General features: G+C 44.3%; 1 protein-coding gene across 5 annotated transcripts in view; it reads right to left on the bottom strand.

Annotated features, from left to right (window-relative positions):
- Window positions 1-15841, bottom strand: part of LOC126318743 (mitochondrial import receptor subunit TOM22 homolog) — a 131013-nt gene extending 115172 nt beyond the window's left edge. For 3 of the 5 annotated variants that reach the window (XR_007557718.1, XM_049993515.1, XM_049993514.1), the window contains exon 1: window positions 15697-15804. Coding sequence is in view for 4 of the 5 variants with exons in the window: in XM_049993515.1 (XP_049849472.1) it covers window positions 15697-15744 (48 nt within the window). In the remaining variant the exon portion in view is untranslated. Of the gene's footprint in view, window positions 1-892; window positions 940-15696 lie in introns of those variants that run through there. The other 2 variants (XM_049993512.1, XM_049993513.1) reach the window with 2 other exon arrangements.
- Between the last annotated feature and the right edge of the window lie 222 nt (window positions 15842-16063).

Here is a 16063-nt window from a genome sequence, read left to right as displayed (position 1 = left end):
ATGTTTGCAGTTTTGGCACGAGGTGAACTCCGTCCTCCTTTTGTGGTTAATTGTTTGAAAAAGTTGTGGGACACAGGTCTTAAGAGGACAAAAAAGAACAAAGTATGGCAGTACAACAGATGGATGATTTGATGCTCTGCATTTCATTTTGAAAATTGGTTTTTCTGTGTTGCTTAGGCATGGACAAAAAAACTATCTGGCAGCCAATGTTTAATATGAGAAATGTGTCATTGTGCCACTAAGTACTCAAGAAGTTCATTCTAGAACCCAGATGCAGAGAGATTTTATGATAATGGCACACCCACAAGAATTAGTGATTTACTCATGAAATGCTGTCGAGCCTGTAGTGAAAATCATAGTCAAGAGTCTGTCAAAGAGGAGAAGGAGAACTGATGTGGCACCAGGAAAAGCTGTTCATGAATCACACTTCATGAACTACCAGTCTCTTCCAAGTACCAGTGTAACAAATCAAATTGACGGAATATCCATCACAACAACAATGAATGGTGACTATGCTTTTTCTTTATATGACACACCTAACACTGAATTTTAACAAGACACAGAACCTATGAAAGAACTTAGTCAGGAATTTGTCAACACCTTTTATCTCACTTTTTGCTGCAAAGATGATCATAATTCAACCATTTGTCAACGTAATGAAACAATTCCAAAATGGTCCATGTAGTAACACGGTTCACGTTTTCCTTCACACTTCATAGTAGACCAGGAACTGTCTCATAGGCATTCCCGATGTGAACTGACTGGGCACAGCCCATGCTGCCTGAGTTGTTGTTGATGTTGTTGTTGTTGTTGTTGTTGTTGATCCACTGGCAGAGGTCGCGGCCAAATTCTCGCGTGCCCTCTTGTGGATGGGACTATTTGTGGCACCTACCGTCTGTGATGCACCGTGCCGATGTGTGCCACCCATGATCTTTCTGGTGGCTACTGCACTCCTCCTTCGGGGGTGAAGCCACAGTGATCCACTGCATCGGAAGGTGGAGCGTCGTGCAGGAGTGATGACCACGTCCATCGGAAAGCTGGAGTCGAGGGGATCTGCCAACCCTCAAGCTGGAACCCTCGAATACACCTGGAAGTGACCCACACGAAGAGGCACTCGTCATCCCACCACTGGAACCCGGGCCAGAACGGGAGACAGGCAGTCGAACTCTGGATTCTGGTCCACCCTGGGAGGGGCAAGACCCAGTGGCAGGGACAATGGGGAAGGGACGACCCCAGGTGAACCAGCCTGCTGAGAAACCGGGCCTGCAAAAGGGTTCGGCTCTCACTGGGGCATCGCTAATGATGGCGATGCCAGTGCTGGAGCTACTGGAGGCTGCCAAGGCTGAGAGCCATCACAGTGCGGCAGAATCACAGGGGGGAGGGGTGGTAGCGTCCCCTGAGAAACAAACACATGTGCCGGCAATGTGGAAGCCGGTGCCCGAGGGGTCGGAGGGTGGGTGCTCAAATGTGGACGTAGCTGATTTTGGTGACGACGTACCTCTCGGTCCCCCATCTGCAAGGTATAGAGCCGGCAGCCATTTTGGCACAGGACCACCACCGGTATCCAATGTGGCTGGCGACCAAACCCACGTGCCCAGACTGACATACCTGGTGGAAAGCCGGGTACTCCGTTTTGCGAAGACTGGCGAGGACCAGGCCGAAGAAGGTGCAGCAGAGTCCTAGGTTGGCGCCCGTGGAGGAGCTCTGCGGGGCTGCGTTCTCCCATAGGTGTGGCCCGGTATGCCATCAGGAAAAACGTCAACGCCTCCTCCGCAGGAAATTCGTGCACATACTTTTTCATCTGTGTCTTAAATATGCGCACCATGTGCTCGGCTTCCCCATTCGATTGTGGATGAAAGGGGGAACAGCAAACGTGCCGAATACCGAAGTGCGTACAAAAATCCTGGAAGGTGTGCGATATAAAATGAGGTCCATTGTCCAAAACCAGGGTTATTGGCAGACATTCCACAGAAAAGATTTTTGCTAGTGCCTAGATTACAACATCTGAAGTGGTTCAGGACCACCGAACCACGTATGGAAATCGGGAATAAGCATCAATGACAATGAGCCAAAAGCCATTGAGAAACGGGCCCGCAAAATCGATGTGAACACGTTCCCATGCCTGGGTTGCAGGCGGCCATGAAGAGAACGCTGACCTGGGAGATGCCTGTTGGCTCGCACACTGGGAACAGGCGGCCACCAAGTGCTCAATTTCCCTGTCAATACCGGGCCAGTACACGTGCCAGCGACCCAAGGTTTTAGTACGGGAAACACCCCAGTGCCCCTCATGTAATAATGTGAGGACTTCCCTTCACAAACTTGCAGGAACAACCACGCAAGGAGTGTATCATTGGTAGCCAGAAGGAGAACTCCTTCCAAGATAGAGAGGCGGTCTCGTAGAACAAAATAATTACGAAGAGGGTCCGAGGCCTGGCCTGAAAGAGCCCTTGCTGAATGAGGCGAACTACTTGCCGGAGAACCGGGTCAGCTGCCATTTCCCTGGCGACTCTAGAACTAGTGATCGGGAAGCCATCAACCGTTTGGCGGGACGCCACATCCAAATGAAAACACATAATCTCCTCTCGATCGAACTTAGGATCCGGGCTCACTAGAAAACGAGAAAGAGCATCTGCATTGGCATCCTACCCGATAGGGCGAAAAGGAATGTCATAATGGTACTTAGAGAGGAACAAGACCCAGTGCTGTAGTCTGTGGGCCGCCCTATCTGGAATCTGCGAGGCAGGGCCAAATAACGATATTAATGGCTTATGGTCAGTGATTAACTGAAACTTCATGCCATACAAGAAAGGGTGAAACTTGGTAATAGCATAGACAATGGCCAAAGTCTCTTTTTTCCACCTGGGAGTAATGGGCCTGTGCGGGACTAAGTTTTAGACGCAAACGCCAGTGGCTGCTCGGAACCATCTGCGTTGTGATGGGCCAGGACTGCCCCCACCCCATACTGCGAAGCATCTAGCCAGGACCAACAGCTTACGGGGGTCAAAAGCAGCCAAACACGGCGCTGACTTGAGGAGGCCTTTCATTGAGGTGAATGCTCGCTCGCATGCAGGCGACCAATCAAAAGGAACACCCTTGCACAGAAGGTGGTACAGGGGGCAGGTGGTGGTGGAAGCCCTGGGAATGACCGGTGGTAATAGGCAATCTTGCTTAAAAAAGATTGTAACTCCTTCTGTGAAGCGGGCCGCGGTAGGTCGACGACACCTTGGACCAAACTTCCTAGTGCCTGGACGCCGTGCCGAGAGACTCTGTAGCCCACATACTCAATGGACGGTTGGAAGAAGTTTGACTTACACAGGTTGCAACGCAAGCCCACGGACCTGAATTTGAGAAAGAGTGTGCGAAGGTTGTGCAAGTGCTCCTTCGTGCAGTGGCCCGTGACAATTATGTCGTCCAGGTAATTAATACAATGAGGGATTGTCGATGTGACGTGCTCAAGATAATGCTGGAATATTGCCGGAGCACCGGATATTCCGAAGGCCAACCGCTGGTATTGGTAAAGGCCAAACGGGGTGTTAACAACTGCCAGCCGTTTGGAGTCTTCATCAAGAGGTATCTGATAAGCCTCCGAAAGATCGATTTTCGAAAAATATTGGCCTCCCACTATGGCGGAGAACAATTCATCAGCATGAGGCAAAGGATAGGTGTCCACCACCAACTGGGAATTAATGGTGGCCTTGAAATCGCCACAAAGACGTAATTTTCCCGAGGTTTTCCTGACAATAACGAAGGGCGAAGCCCACTCACTAGAAGAAATGGGAAGAATGACCCCGAGGGTTATTAGCCGGACTAGCTCTGCTTTTACTTGAGGGCGGAGAGCCGAGGGGATCTGTCTCGCGCATAGAAAACGCGGGCGAGCTGACGCCTTCAACGTTAAGTGAGTTTCAAAGTCTGAAACACGCCCCAGGCCCTCCTTAAAGATACCCGGAAAGTCAGAGATCAAAGATTCTAATGATTGATAGGGAACATCTTCGGAGACCAACTGTATGGTGTCAGTGATAGAAAACCCGAAAGCTTGAAAGGCAGCCAAGCCAAAAAGGTTAGTAGAGCTCGCATCACTGACCACAATAAAAGTAATAGGCCGAGTGACGGATTTGTAAGTCACGTCGGTAGTGAATTGACTCAGAAGGGGAATGAACTGTTTACCATAATCGCGTAGACGCCCGTAAAATGGCGCCAACAGGGGCGACCCAAGGTCGGAGTAAGTTTGTGCATTCGACAAAGAAACTGCCGCGCCCGTATCTACTAGCAATTGTAATCGGCGTGACCGAACCGACACCTCGATAAAGAGTTTGTGGGCCGATGCGCCGGTAGCCTGGCCCTATGAAACTTCCGGAATGTCCACGTCCGTGTCCTCTGTACCTGCTTCCTTCGATTCTTTCGAGGCTGAGCGGCAGACGTTAGCAGTGTGTCCTTTTTTACTACATTTGCGACAAACGGCCCAACGCTGGGGGCACTCCGACCGATCGTGATGTATACAGCACGACGCACAGGACGGTGACAGGGGCCGGCGGCTGGAACTCTGATTACGGGAGCGGCCGTAACGGGCGGATTGTAGCGCTCGCACGTCGTCCACCCCGGACGCAGTGGGCGCGGCCGCGCCGCCCTGAACCGCCGCGACGTCGCACCACGCTTCCAACTGTCGACCGGCGGCGTGAGATTGAGCAATGGACAGGACTTCCTCGAGGGAAGGGTCTTCCAACTGCAGGGCCCGCTGCCGGACCTCCCTATCGGGGGCCGAACGCACAATGACGTCTCGCACCATAACGTGGGCACACGACTCTCGCGACTGCTCCGTGACAAAATGACAGTTGCGACTAAGACCGCGCAGGGTAGCGGCCCACGCCCGGTAAGACTGATGGGGCTGCTTCTTGCATTGATAGAACTCGACCCTAGCCGCCACAACATGCGTGCGGCCGCGATAATATGAAGAGAGCAATGAACACAATGCGTCAAAAGACAAGGACGAGGGTTCCTGCTACGGCGCTAGCTGCCGCTAAACTTGATATAGCGAGGGAGGTATCCGAGACAAGAAAGAGCACGACATACCTCCGCATCGGCAACATGAAACGCCTGGAAATGCTGCCGAAGGCGATGTTCGTACGCGTCCCAATCCTCCGCCGTCTCGTCATACGGGGGAAAGGGAGGAGGGAACGGCGCCGGAGCAGACGGCGCGGAGAGCAACGCCGGAAGCACTTGTTTCGTGGTGGCCATGAGCTCCGTCTGCTGCTCAACCAAAACCCGCACTAAATCCTCCATGCCGCGGACAAGCTCCGAAACCGGAACAACGACGCAACACGCGAAAGAACGACCCTACTCGTCGCCAATTGTGTATTAACACGGTTCACATTTTCCGTCGCACTTCAGAGTAGACCGGGAACTGTCTCACAGGCATGCCCGATGTGAACTGACTGGGCACGGCTCGTGCTGCCTTAGTTGTTGTTGTTTTGTTCCGCTGGCAGAGGTCGCGTCCGAATTCTCGCGTGCCCTCTGGTGGACGGGACTCTACTTGCGGCAACTACCGTGCTGGACGCGCCGTGCCGATGTGCGACGCCCGCGATCTTTCTGGTGGCTACTGCAGTCCAGGACCTTATAAATTTAAAGCTTGGACTGTTAGTTATCACAAAACGCTTAACAAAAACAGTGTCAAACATTTCCTTGGTAAACTTATTCAATTCTATGTAGAAAGAGAGCTCAAGGTATTGTATCTTCAGACAAGAGACAGGGGTAAGATTTTTTGCTTCCCAGACATGCCAAATGAAGCTTCCCTAAATGTAAATGACATTGAGCACATAATTCATTCTCCTTAAAATCAAAACCGAGGCAAATTTTTATTTATGATGAAAATGGCAAACTTTCCTTTTAACTTTATGATTCGAATATTTGTGTGAACCTCCCTTTATAACTTTCTTTGCATTGAAGTGTTCAATATTAATGAGCAAATTGTTTCCAACGTTTTAAACATCTTTTCCTGTAACTTTTATGATGATTTCCATAAATTTCAACACAGTCAGCAAAGTTACCTGGTTTTGTCAGGCAACTTTGCCAAATGTATTTGCCACTTTTTTCATATCTAAATACAAAATTAAGTTGTCATCCTTCCATGTTTTATGAGACGAGAGATCTAAATTAGTGTTTTAGAATTGTTTCAATAATGTTTTTCTCATTACGAAACAGGCAGAAAAAAATGCAGCATAGTTATGCCAGTTTACAGTACACATCATTTCAATCTGTTTCTAAACTTTTCTCACGTACAAGCTTAACATATAATGTCATACTCTGCTTGGACATATTACAGCAGAAAAAAAGCAATGTTTCAAGGAACGACACAGGGACACAGGGAAGTTCTCTTGCGACTGATAGTGTATTCTGTGGGATATGGTCCTTCTCCTAAAGTACAGGAGATAGCACCTTACACTAGTCTGTGCTGGTGACTGAGTGGATCAACACCTGTATATTTAATGGGGGTCAGGGCATTTCCTTGATACCTGCACACAGATAATATCTCTATCAGATGAAGTTAGCGGAGCTTATGTAGTTCGTAGTTTTTTATTCTATGTCTAATGGTACACAACGGAAACTATATTTGGGTGACCGACGTCCTTCGGGCTGGGGTACTTATAAGTAGTTTGGAGATGCACCACAATTAAATAGTAAAATCCTCATCCTTTTCCCAGTTTCTGTAACTGCTTGTACTGTCTTTTCTAATACCCTGTGTTGCAAGAGCAGGCTTTATTTGGCGCTGACCTTACACACTGTAGGCGGTTGGCGGAGCCACGACAATGTGGTCCCTTTCCACTGAGTCCTGCGGCATTAGCTCAACTGACCCTGTTTCTGTCCAGGTTGAAGAAGATGGTAGATATAGCTCTTCCCAACCTTTATTCAGTTCCGACTTAAATTGAAACGATCACATGTAGAACTAGCTGCAGGGATGGCAGGGTAGAGTCTGAGGAACAGTTACAAGTTGTGTAGGTATTTCTAAAACCATGTTGAAATTTTACTGTCGCAGATGGGTCTGAAAGGATGAATCGTTTCGAGATACGAGTGTGCCACAAATATGATTCACTAGCGGCTGTCATCACTAAAAGACAATAGGATCCAAAGCAGGTATGTGTTTAGATGGAAAGAGTTGCTTCCAAAGTGCAGACAGCATTTCTACCAGAAAGCTTAACAGCATAGATCTGAAAAGCTGTGTACATTTCTTATGACCTGAATCTAGCGACACATTTTTTAAAGTGAATAGTTGCATAGCACACCATCTACTGTATGTGATAATTCTCAATCAACCATTGCCTATGTACTGCTGGATATATTGCACAACTTATGACATGGCGTTGGGGTAGAAGGCGGTACAAATACTGAAGAAGTAGCTAGTGAGGGAACTGCAAATACTGGCTTCATACCATGTGCCTTAGCTGAATCACTTTTTAAATTCAATGATTTTATTACGAGCTTACATCGCTGGCGATGTATACCTGCACTGTCAGTCTGTTAATACAGGTCCTGCGATCGCCGTCTGTATTCAGTGTCGCAGTATTTGTGTGGAAAGCTACTTAGTTTGGAAGCAATACTATACCTCGAGTTATAGAGCTTGTATAATTCTTAAAATGGATATCGTTAGTGATACTTGTGTGTGCCTGTAGAACCAAGACCGTTTGTGACACTAACTTAGCCACTACGTTCGTGTTTTGAACATCTGAGAAACTATATTGCTATGGTGTATGTGGTACTGTTCACAGCTGGTTTAAATCATACCTGACAGACAGATACCAGAAAGTAGAAATAGTTCACGAAGGAACCTCTTACTTTTCAGAATATAAGAAACTTAGTAATGGATTGCCACAAGGTTCTGTCCTGGGACCCCTCTTTTTCTTGATTTTCATAAATGACCTACCAAACTGTTTAATACTAGCTAATGCTGTATTGTATGTGGACGATACAAGTCTTTTTATTAAAGCCCAAAATGAGACTGACTTGCAACACAAAGTAGAAATAACAAAAGAAGAAGCAGGAAAATTGTTTAGAGATAACTGTTTATTTGTAAATGAGAAAAAAAAACAGTATGGACGAATTTCAGCCATGTATCTAATAAAGTAAAGCCCAATAAAGTTTTGAAACATGGTGAACAGAAGCTTTTACAAACTTCAAACACAAAATTTTAGGTATCTGGTTAGATGAGCAACTAAAGTGGGATAAACCTATTGAAATGCTCAATAAAAAGCTAAGTAAATGCTGCTACATACTCAGAATGCTGAGAAACTGCAGCAGTGAAAAAACAGTAATATGTGCCTATTATGCTCTTATGCATAGTCTACTATGGTATGGTGTCTTATTTTGGGGTACTTCAAGTCTGGCAAACCAGTCATTCATTATTCAAAAACGATCATTAAAAATAATGAAAGGCGCTGCACCAACAGAGCCCAGCAGGGAAATTTTCAAAGAATTTCAAATAATGTCGCTTCCATCTTTATATATCTACAAAAGTATCTGCTTTTTCAAATCTCACCCCCAATTTTCTTCTTTAAATAGAGAGTGCCATGACTACCCAACAAGACACAGGAATGATTTCCACAGAGAAACACACAAAACAGCCCAATATTATAAAAGTGCAATATATCACCCCAAAATCCTTTTTAGTGCTCTTCCCTTAAGCATCAAAAAGATAGAAAAGTTTTATAGTTTTGAAAATGAGCTTAAAAATGTTATTAAGAGAATGTTTTTACAGTGTTACAGAGAACATAGATTTTCAGAACACAGTGACATAGTGGTCAATGATAATGATAATTCATATTTTAACAAATGTATGAAAATAGTCTACCTGTACACACTATAATTAATTAAATATTGTTTGTTCTGTTATTCTCTACTAGAGTGGTCAATAATAATATAAGTCATATCTGAAAAACAAATATATGAAATAGTATGCACTATAAATAATTATTTATTGTTTGTTTTGTTATTATCTACCATACGCTGCATGAGGTATATATTTATATATGTTTTACCACTGTAGGCCTATGTTATTAATTTACTGTATAATTTCAAACTCATATAATGTAACATGACAATTCCTATATTATTGTATATGATAAAATGAATGCTCAATAAATGAGTGAATGAATTATTCTTTAAGGCACAGTGGTACCACTTGCAAGAAAAGCAAATGAGACATGTCCATGCATCGCGAATTTTCGATCGGTATTGTTTCATATCGCCAGTACTCAGTTATTGGTGAAGTATGATACTTAGTCCTAGGGGATGTGTGATAGATTCACGCGTGCAGCAGGCTTATAAACTATGTGTGTGTTCCGACATGTGTAACTAAAATGACTATGTCCTTCATAAGGAAGTTACGGATTTGACATGGAAAACTGAGATAGCCGCAAACGGAATGAAAGTTTCCTTTTTACTTGGAAAATTAATAAGAATGATACAGACATTTCTATTTCCAGAGCCATAGTCATCAGGAGGGGTTTTTTCCGACACTGTTCATTTTCGAATGTCGTCCAATTGAGGCTGAAATCGTAATATTTAATTGTAAGTACTTTAATAAAAATGTGACTGTACGTGGTGGCAGTGGCCTGTAGTGGGAACGATTGACGTTTCCGGCTTACAGCAGGAGCCATCTGAATCGAGAGGCCGGCTGGGGTACAGCAATGTAGCTGACAGACCGTGTCGCCCTTCAGAGAGCTGAATAGCGAACTAATACTCAATATGTGTTGGGCATCCCTTGTGATCACATGTGTTCTCTGTAGAAATTTGAGAATATTCAATACGAACGTGCTGGACCGCCATTCCCTCACACATAAATTGTTTGGTTGACTGCTTTTGCAGATTTCTCGTCTTTATTTGGTTTAGAGAACATCATTGTGACGTGTGCTATGTGCATCTAGATGATGAAGGAGGGGTGGAAGACGGGTTTGCCGATTCTCTTAACTCGACAAACACCATTGTTGACTTTGTAAAGTAGAATGGAGATTTGGAATCTATTATATCACTGAGATAGCTATTCGCGAGTGTAACTACCTGTTGCCTCTATTTTTCCGCGTTTTCACATAAAGATCTTCACAGACGAGATAAGTTTCTAGTTATTCAAAGGTTTGCAGCATGTTCCACATCACAGCACCATGCTAAAGTTTCAGGATTTTAGAAATATAATTTGCTGTCTTTATGTTCGAATTATACTGTGCTAGCGATAGGTAGTGTACTGCTATGTGCTTGATATCCAGAACTGTCTCGTAAGTGGTACGATATTCTGACAAACCATACGAAAATATAATAGTTCTTGTAATCCCAGAGTATGGAGATGGGTGAAGAAAGCAAGCAGGTTGGGGCCAGAAATAGTAACATTTTTGTGTCTGTGGAGGGCGCTCTGGTCGCACGTCGAGCCAGCATATGTGCGGCAGCACTTTCCTCATGATAGAGGGCTATGGTGGATGACTGCTCAACCTCGCGGGAAATATCTAGTGCTGCAGGAGTATATACGAGGTGCAATCCAAAATTTTTGGGACTGGTGTTGCCATCTAAAAAGTAGGAGAGAGCTGCATATCTGATGAGTCAGTGTACAGAGTGGCATTCAGCTTGGATGACGTGTTGCGTAGTACTCTGTATTTGGTGTGTGGCGATTTTACGATGGATCCATTAATAGAACAGCGTGTGTGTATCAAACTCTGTGTGAATCTCGGGAAAAGTGCTACGGATACCCTCGCTGGACTTATGGTTATGACCCGAAGGCTAAGCAACAATCGTCCAATGGAAGAGACCGGGCTCTCCAAGATCCAAAAAATCGAGGCAGGTGAAGAGCTAAGTGAAGAGCATGATCATCGTTTTCTTTGATACCAAGAGAATTGTGCACAAAGAATTCGTCCCACTCAACCAAACAGTGAAGTGAATTCCGCGTACCACTGTGACTTTTTGCGATGGCTCCATGTGGCGACAACTGCCCAACTTTGGCATCAAGGGCAGTGGCTGCTGCATCATGACAATGCGCCCTGTCACACATCCTTGCTCACCAGAACCTTTTTGGCAAAAAAAACAACATGGCGGTTGAACCCCCATCCACTGTACTCGCTAGATTTGGCACCTCGCTATTCCGAAAACAAACTCAAGTTGAAAGGCCGTCGGTTTGACACTCTACAGATGATTCAAGAAACACTGCTGGCGGTGTAAACACCCTCAAAGAACAGGACTTCCAGAAGCGCTGGGACCAGTGTATACGTGCAGATGGGAACTACTTCCAGTGTGATGGTGACCATAAGTCCAAAGGTAAGTTTTTATCAGTTGGCAGCACCAGTCCAGAAAATTTTGGATAGCATCTCGTACAGTGCACGTGCTTATGTTCTCATTTCGAATTTGTCTGTCTTCGTAGCTATATGCAGGATGAAGAAATGATGATTTTTTATGGCGCAGTATATGAACTGTGTGTTTACTACATCAATTTGGTATGTTGTGATATAGCTCGATTTCATGGTGAAATGTTTGATCTTTCCTCAACAGTAGCAGAGATGTGTAATTGAGAAAGTATCTTTCCATATTTCATGATCTGTAGATCACTTTTTTACAGTTTAAGTGTCAGTGAAAGATGGGTGCTGTATGTTTCTTTTTCGGTCTGTATAAAATAGGTTTGCCGCTGAAAATCTCGGAAATGACAGAAGTGCTCCCACACCAGCAGCGGTAGCAGCAGTTTGTTGGGTAAATTCAGTAACAGCCAATCAGAATGTTCCATTCAATCACAAGACATCCTTCTTATGGGGCATGGGAGGCTCTAAAGACTGGTTCAAACAAGATGGGGCAAGGTATCTATAGAAGGTTATGACAGTAACGTGATATTTTTTTTTGTTTGAGTGTTCAAAGACAGGTCCAAGTAGGCCCTCTGTCTCTGCCGGGATGCTGTCTGTTATCCGCCATTGTAGCTTTATAGCATCACCAAGCCAGCTGCTGCAGGACACCAAAAATTCTAGCCATTTTTCTCATCTGTAGGACAGTGCTTGGAATTCTATTTGTGTAATTGTTCTGATTTTCCCGTGTATGCTTGCCTTAGACAGTGCTTTGAGAAGTAAGGAAAAAAAATAATGTCTCAGATTCCAGCAGCAGCAAATAAAAGTAACACCACTAACCATTTCAGAAAAGTGGTGAATATCACAGCAGCTGCAGAACTCAAGAGCTCTCTCTCTCTCTCTCTCTCTCTCTCTCTCTCTCTCTCTCTCTCTGGCAGTGCCTTCAAACAAGCAGCTAAAACTCGAAAACTCTTGAGCGTTATGTGTTTAGAGTTACACGGATATTTATTTCGGCTTCCCAATATCGTCGTTTTGACATGTAAAACCAGATCTTGCAGCTGACATCAGCGTCGGGGTTTGTTTCCCACAAAACCACACAAAACCATGTGATGTTTCACAAGTGTGTCATGATCTTTCTAGAGTCCATATTCGAGTGTGGCAGTATACAACGCGAAACTGAAGCAAACTACTGTGCATCGATCTTTCTGTAAGTGTATTACAGACATATTCAGTTGGATTTAGTAACTCGTGAAGCAGCTCATGCTCAAAGACAAGTGTATTTCCCATAAAACCCTGCGAACCCTCACAGGAATGGTTTCACAAGTATGTCACGCTGTGTTTCTAGAGTCCACATCAAGAGTTGCGGTATATGTCGCAAAATTGAAGCAAACTGCTGTACATGGATCTTTTTCGAAGTTTATTTACAGCTATATTCAGTTGGATTTAGTAACTCCTGAAGCAGTTCGTGCTCAAAAACAAGTGTACTTCCCACAAAAGCATGTGAAGTGTCTGTGGGATGGTTTAACGACTGTATCGCTATCTTTTTCTCTTTGATTCGACGTTCAAGTATGGCGGCGGCGGTATTCTTCGGAATAAATCGTGTAATTGTTGAAGTATTCTCGCATGACCTGCAAAGCTCAATCTCTTTTTGCGATGGCACATTTAGTTCCTGTGATATCTTGAAGTAGGTGACAATATTCCACAACAACAGATGTAATAACTCCTGAGGCAATTAGTGTTCAGTGAGAAAGGGTAACCATTCGGTGGGGATGTTAAAGATGAGGAAGGCTGTGGGTATTTCCAATGCAGCAGGAAGTGCTTAGCAGCTACCATGTGACCGTACCATAAGCCGGCGTTCATCCTGTCTGTCTCGTGAGTCAGCATGGAGACTTGGGGCAGGGAGTCTGATGCTTTGCCTCTAACAGCGGGGCACAGAGACCCTGGAAGACTAACGGATGGGACTTTTATCAATCAATCTACATTTACAGCACACAATTATCACTATGAGTTGTGAACTGTAATTTAGCCCATATTCGTCTTCATCAAATACCAATGCTATCAACACTGTCCTCAGATGCTAAATACTCCTCCTCCTCTTCCACCACAGACATCTCATCTGTTGAAAACAGTGTACAAATATGTCTGTCGTCCCAGTCCAGCAGCTAGAAACAGACTGAGTCCTTTTCTGCCATTTTTCTCCAGACCACCATCTTGTATTACATCATGGGAGGGGAGAGGGACAACAGTGCCTCCTGTTGGCAGCTTGCAAACTAGGTCAGTTGGACTCTGGACCTCATGGTGAACACACTGGATGGAGCTACTGTCTATGACAATTCAAATTGTTTAAATAAACAATGCATGCAAAACAAAGGCTTGCATCCATCCTGTCCAGTAGCTCAGCACAGATTGAGTCCTTATCCCACCACTTTCCAAATGGCAAAGGGAGGGGAGACAGGGAGAGGAGGGGGAGGGGAGGGGGGAGGTTAGTGGAGGTAGCGCAATTGACCTATTTTCCCACCAAAATTTGAACTTGCCACCATGACATCATTGTAATGTTGCCACATCTATCGCCTCCATCTAGGATCTGCCATCTTGAACAAATCTGGAAACAATGCAATGTGGTGTAGATCACTGCTTGCCCTACTACTCACATGGAATGGTTTTTGAGAACTCTAACTTTGCCATGTGTACCCTAGCACTGTGTACCACTTTTAATTGGAATTGTAGCATAGACAGAAAACTAGAAAGACACAGGCGTTTCGAAACTGGCAATTCACCATATTGGTAGGACTGACTTTCCTTTACAATACACTTGTTTTGTATTATCAGTTGCAATGTGTCTTTTCTAGATTGAAATGACCCTGTAGTGAAGCCAATTATCTGTAACACTTTTCTTTCCAGACGTCCTAGCCCAGCACAGTATGCTAGCGTTTGTGAAGTTTTGAATGTAGGAAAGGAGTATTGACAGAACTGAATGTATAAGAGTGGATGTTGAATCGATTCTGGATACTTTGTTGTTAAGAACCTTACTTATAAAATGCAACATTCCGCGATTAAAGACTTGACCGAAGATTTTGGATGAGCTGAAACTTCCGATACTTCTTACACCCTAGTCTAGGACTCGGACTATGCTACTGAGCAATATGTAGCGACATCTGATATTTCGTACTGTATTCATATTCGTTGGCCCCGTCATCTCACAATCGAACGGTCACCTTGGGCCACGGTACAGATCAATCCTTCACATTTCCTCCCCCCCCACCACCACCACCACCACAAAAAAAAGAAATAAAGGAAAAAAAGAGATGTGAAAAAATATTGTATTTTCCCGTATATGCCACATCACTACGTCACGAAACGAATCCGACATCGGTAGAGTCGTCGATTCGCGGTCATGGCAGTGCCTGTTTTAAGCCCGAGCGACAGAAGCCGCCACTTGCGCCAAAGCTGAGGTGCCACAACTGTCACAATTAACAGCAAGCGGTTTGAGTGCCAGTATGAGAGGGGCGGTAGCGTCGTAATGAGCTTTTTCTTTCCCACATTGGACGAACCTGTTCTACAGAATGCAAGCGACCATGCTGAACAGTGGTTACAATTTATTTGTGCCAGGAGCCTGCATAAAGAGATTCAGATTGAGTTTTTGTGTTCGTTGTTTTGGTTAGGTCCCGGGACAACACTGATTATGGTGCATCGGATATCTAGATTTTGGAGTAACGATGACAATTTGCTGCAAGCCCTAGAATTGTTTGAAGGACTCAGACACGCCTGCCATTCCAAATACCTTAAACAGTACGTATCTTAGTTATTAGCCCCTGTAATGTGTACAGTCTTGTTCAAACATATTCAGTTGGCCTTTCTTAAACGTGTGCTCTAATATTATTTTGCGGTTATCAGATCAGTGTTATACTGTGAACGACGTTCGATACACGTGTTACAATCACTATTAGTTCTCGATTTTTCGTATGTTTGCTTCAACTCAATTCTAAACACAGTCATATCTAGGAGATCCTTTTCAATACTTCTTAACAGAAGCACCAAATAACTTCTCACCAAGTTTAAAAGTATGAACTAGTTTTCAAATGGCTGCCTTTATTGTCTAACCTTCTATCGGTTTCAAAACATGCAGTTCAGCCATAATAGGGTATGGATTTGATTTAGTGGTGATGAACGTACCGTATTCGACACGAAACCGATTATGCCGTTAAAGATGAAGGCAATCTGCCGTTAAAGATGAAGGCAATAAAAGTACCGTAATTACCCGTTCGATAAAACAATTCTGCGATACGCACGTACATCACTACATTGACATGATGAAGAAATTGAAAGTTCGCAGTAAATGCTGAGTAACATACAAATTACATTGTCTGAGGGACTGTCAAATATTTTGTCTGCTGTACCGTACCTCGATGGTTTCAGGTTCATCTTTCTCATACTCCTCGATGTCAGCCATGAGAAATTAGTCTAGCGGAAATAACAACTTTCCTTCTTCCTATGAAAGATGTGTGCAAAATTCTCAGCGCGAAATCCTATTTCAGTGTAAAAATGACAAAGATCATACATAACTACAATATAGAGCACACTGATGGAATATTACAAAAGATCTCGACAAACATTTAACTTCTTTTTAACGTCGCTCTGTAAAAGTGACATACATACATGAAATCGTATACTGCAGAATAATGAAAGAAAATTATGTGGAATCAATAATAATGAGAAAATATTGTACTCACACAGCGCCATAGTCAATAATGCCTAACAGCAGAAATTTA

The sequence above is a fragment of the Schistocerca gregaria genome, chromosome 1 (genome assembly GCF_023897955.1).
Source record: "Schistocerca gregaria isolate iqSchGreg1 chromosome 1, iqSchGreg1.2, whole genome shotgun sequence".
Lineage (NCBI taxonomy): Eukaryota > Metazoa > Arthropoda > Insecta > Orthoptera > Acrididae > Schistocerca > Schistocerca gregaria.
Note: the sequence above shows the minus strand (reverse complement) of the source record. Positions and strands in the feature narration are given on the sequence as shown.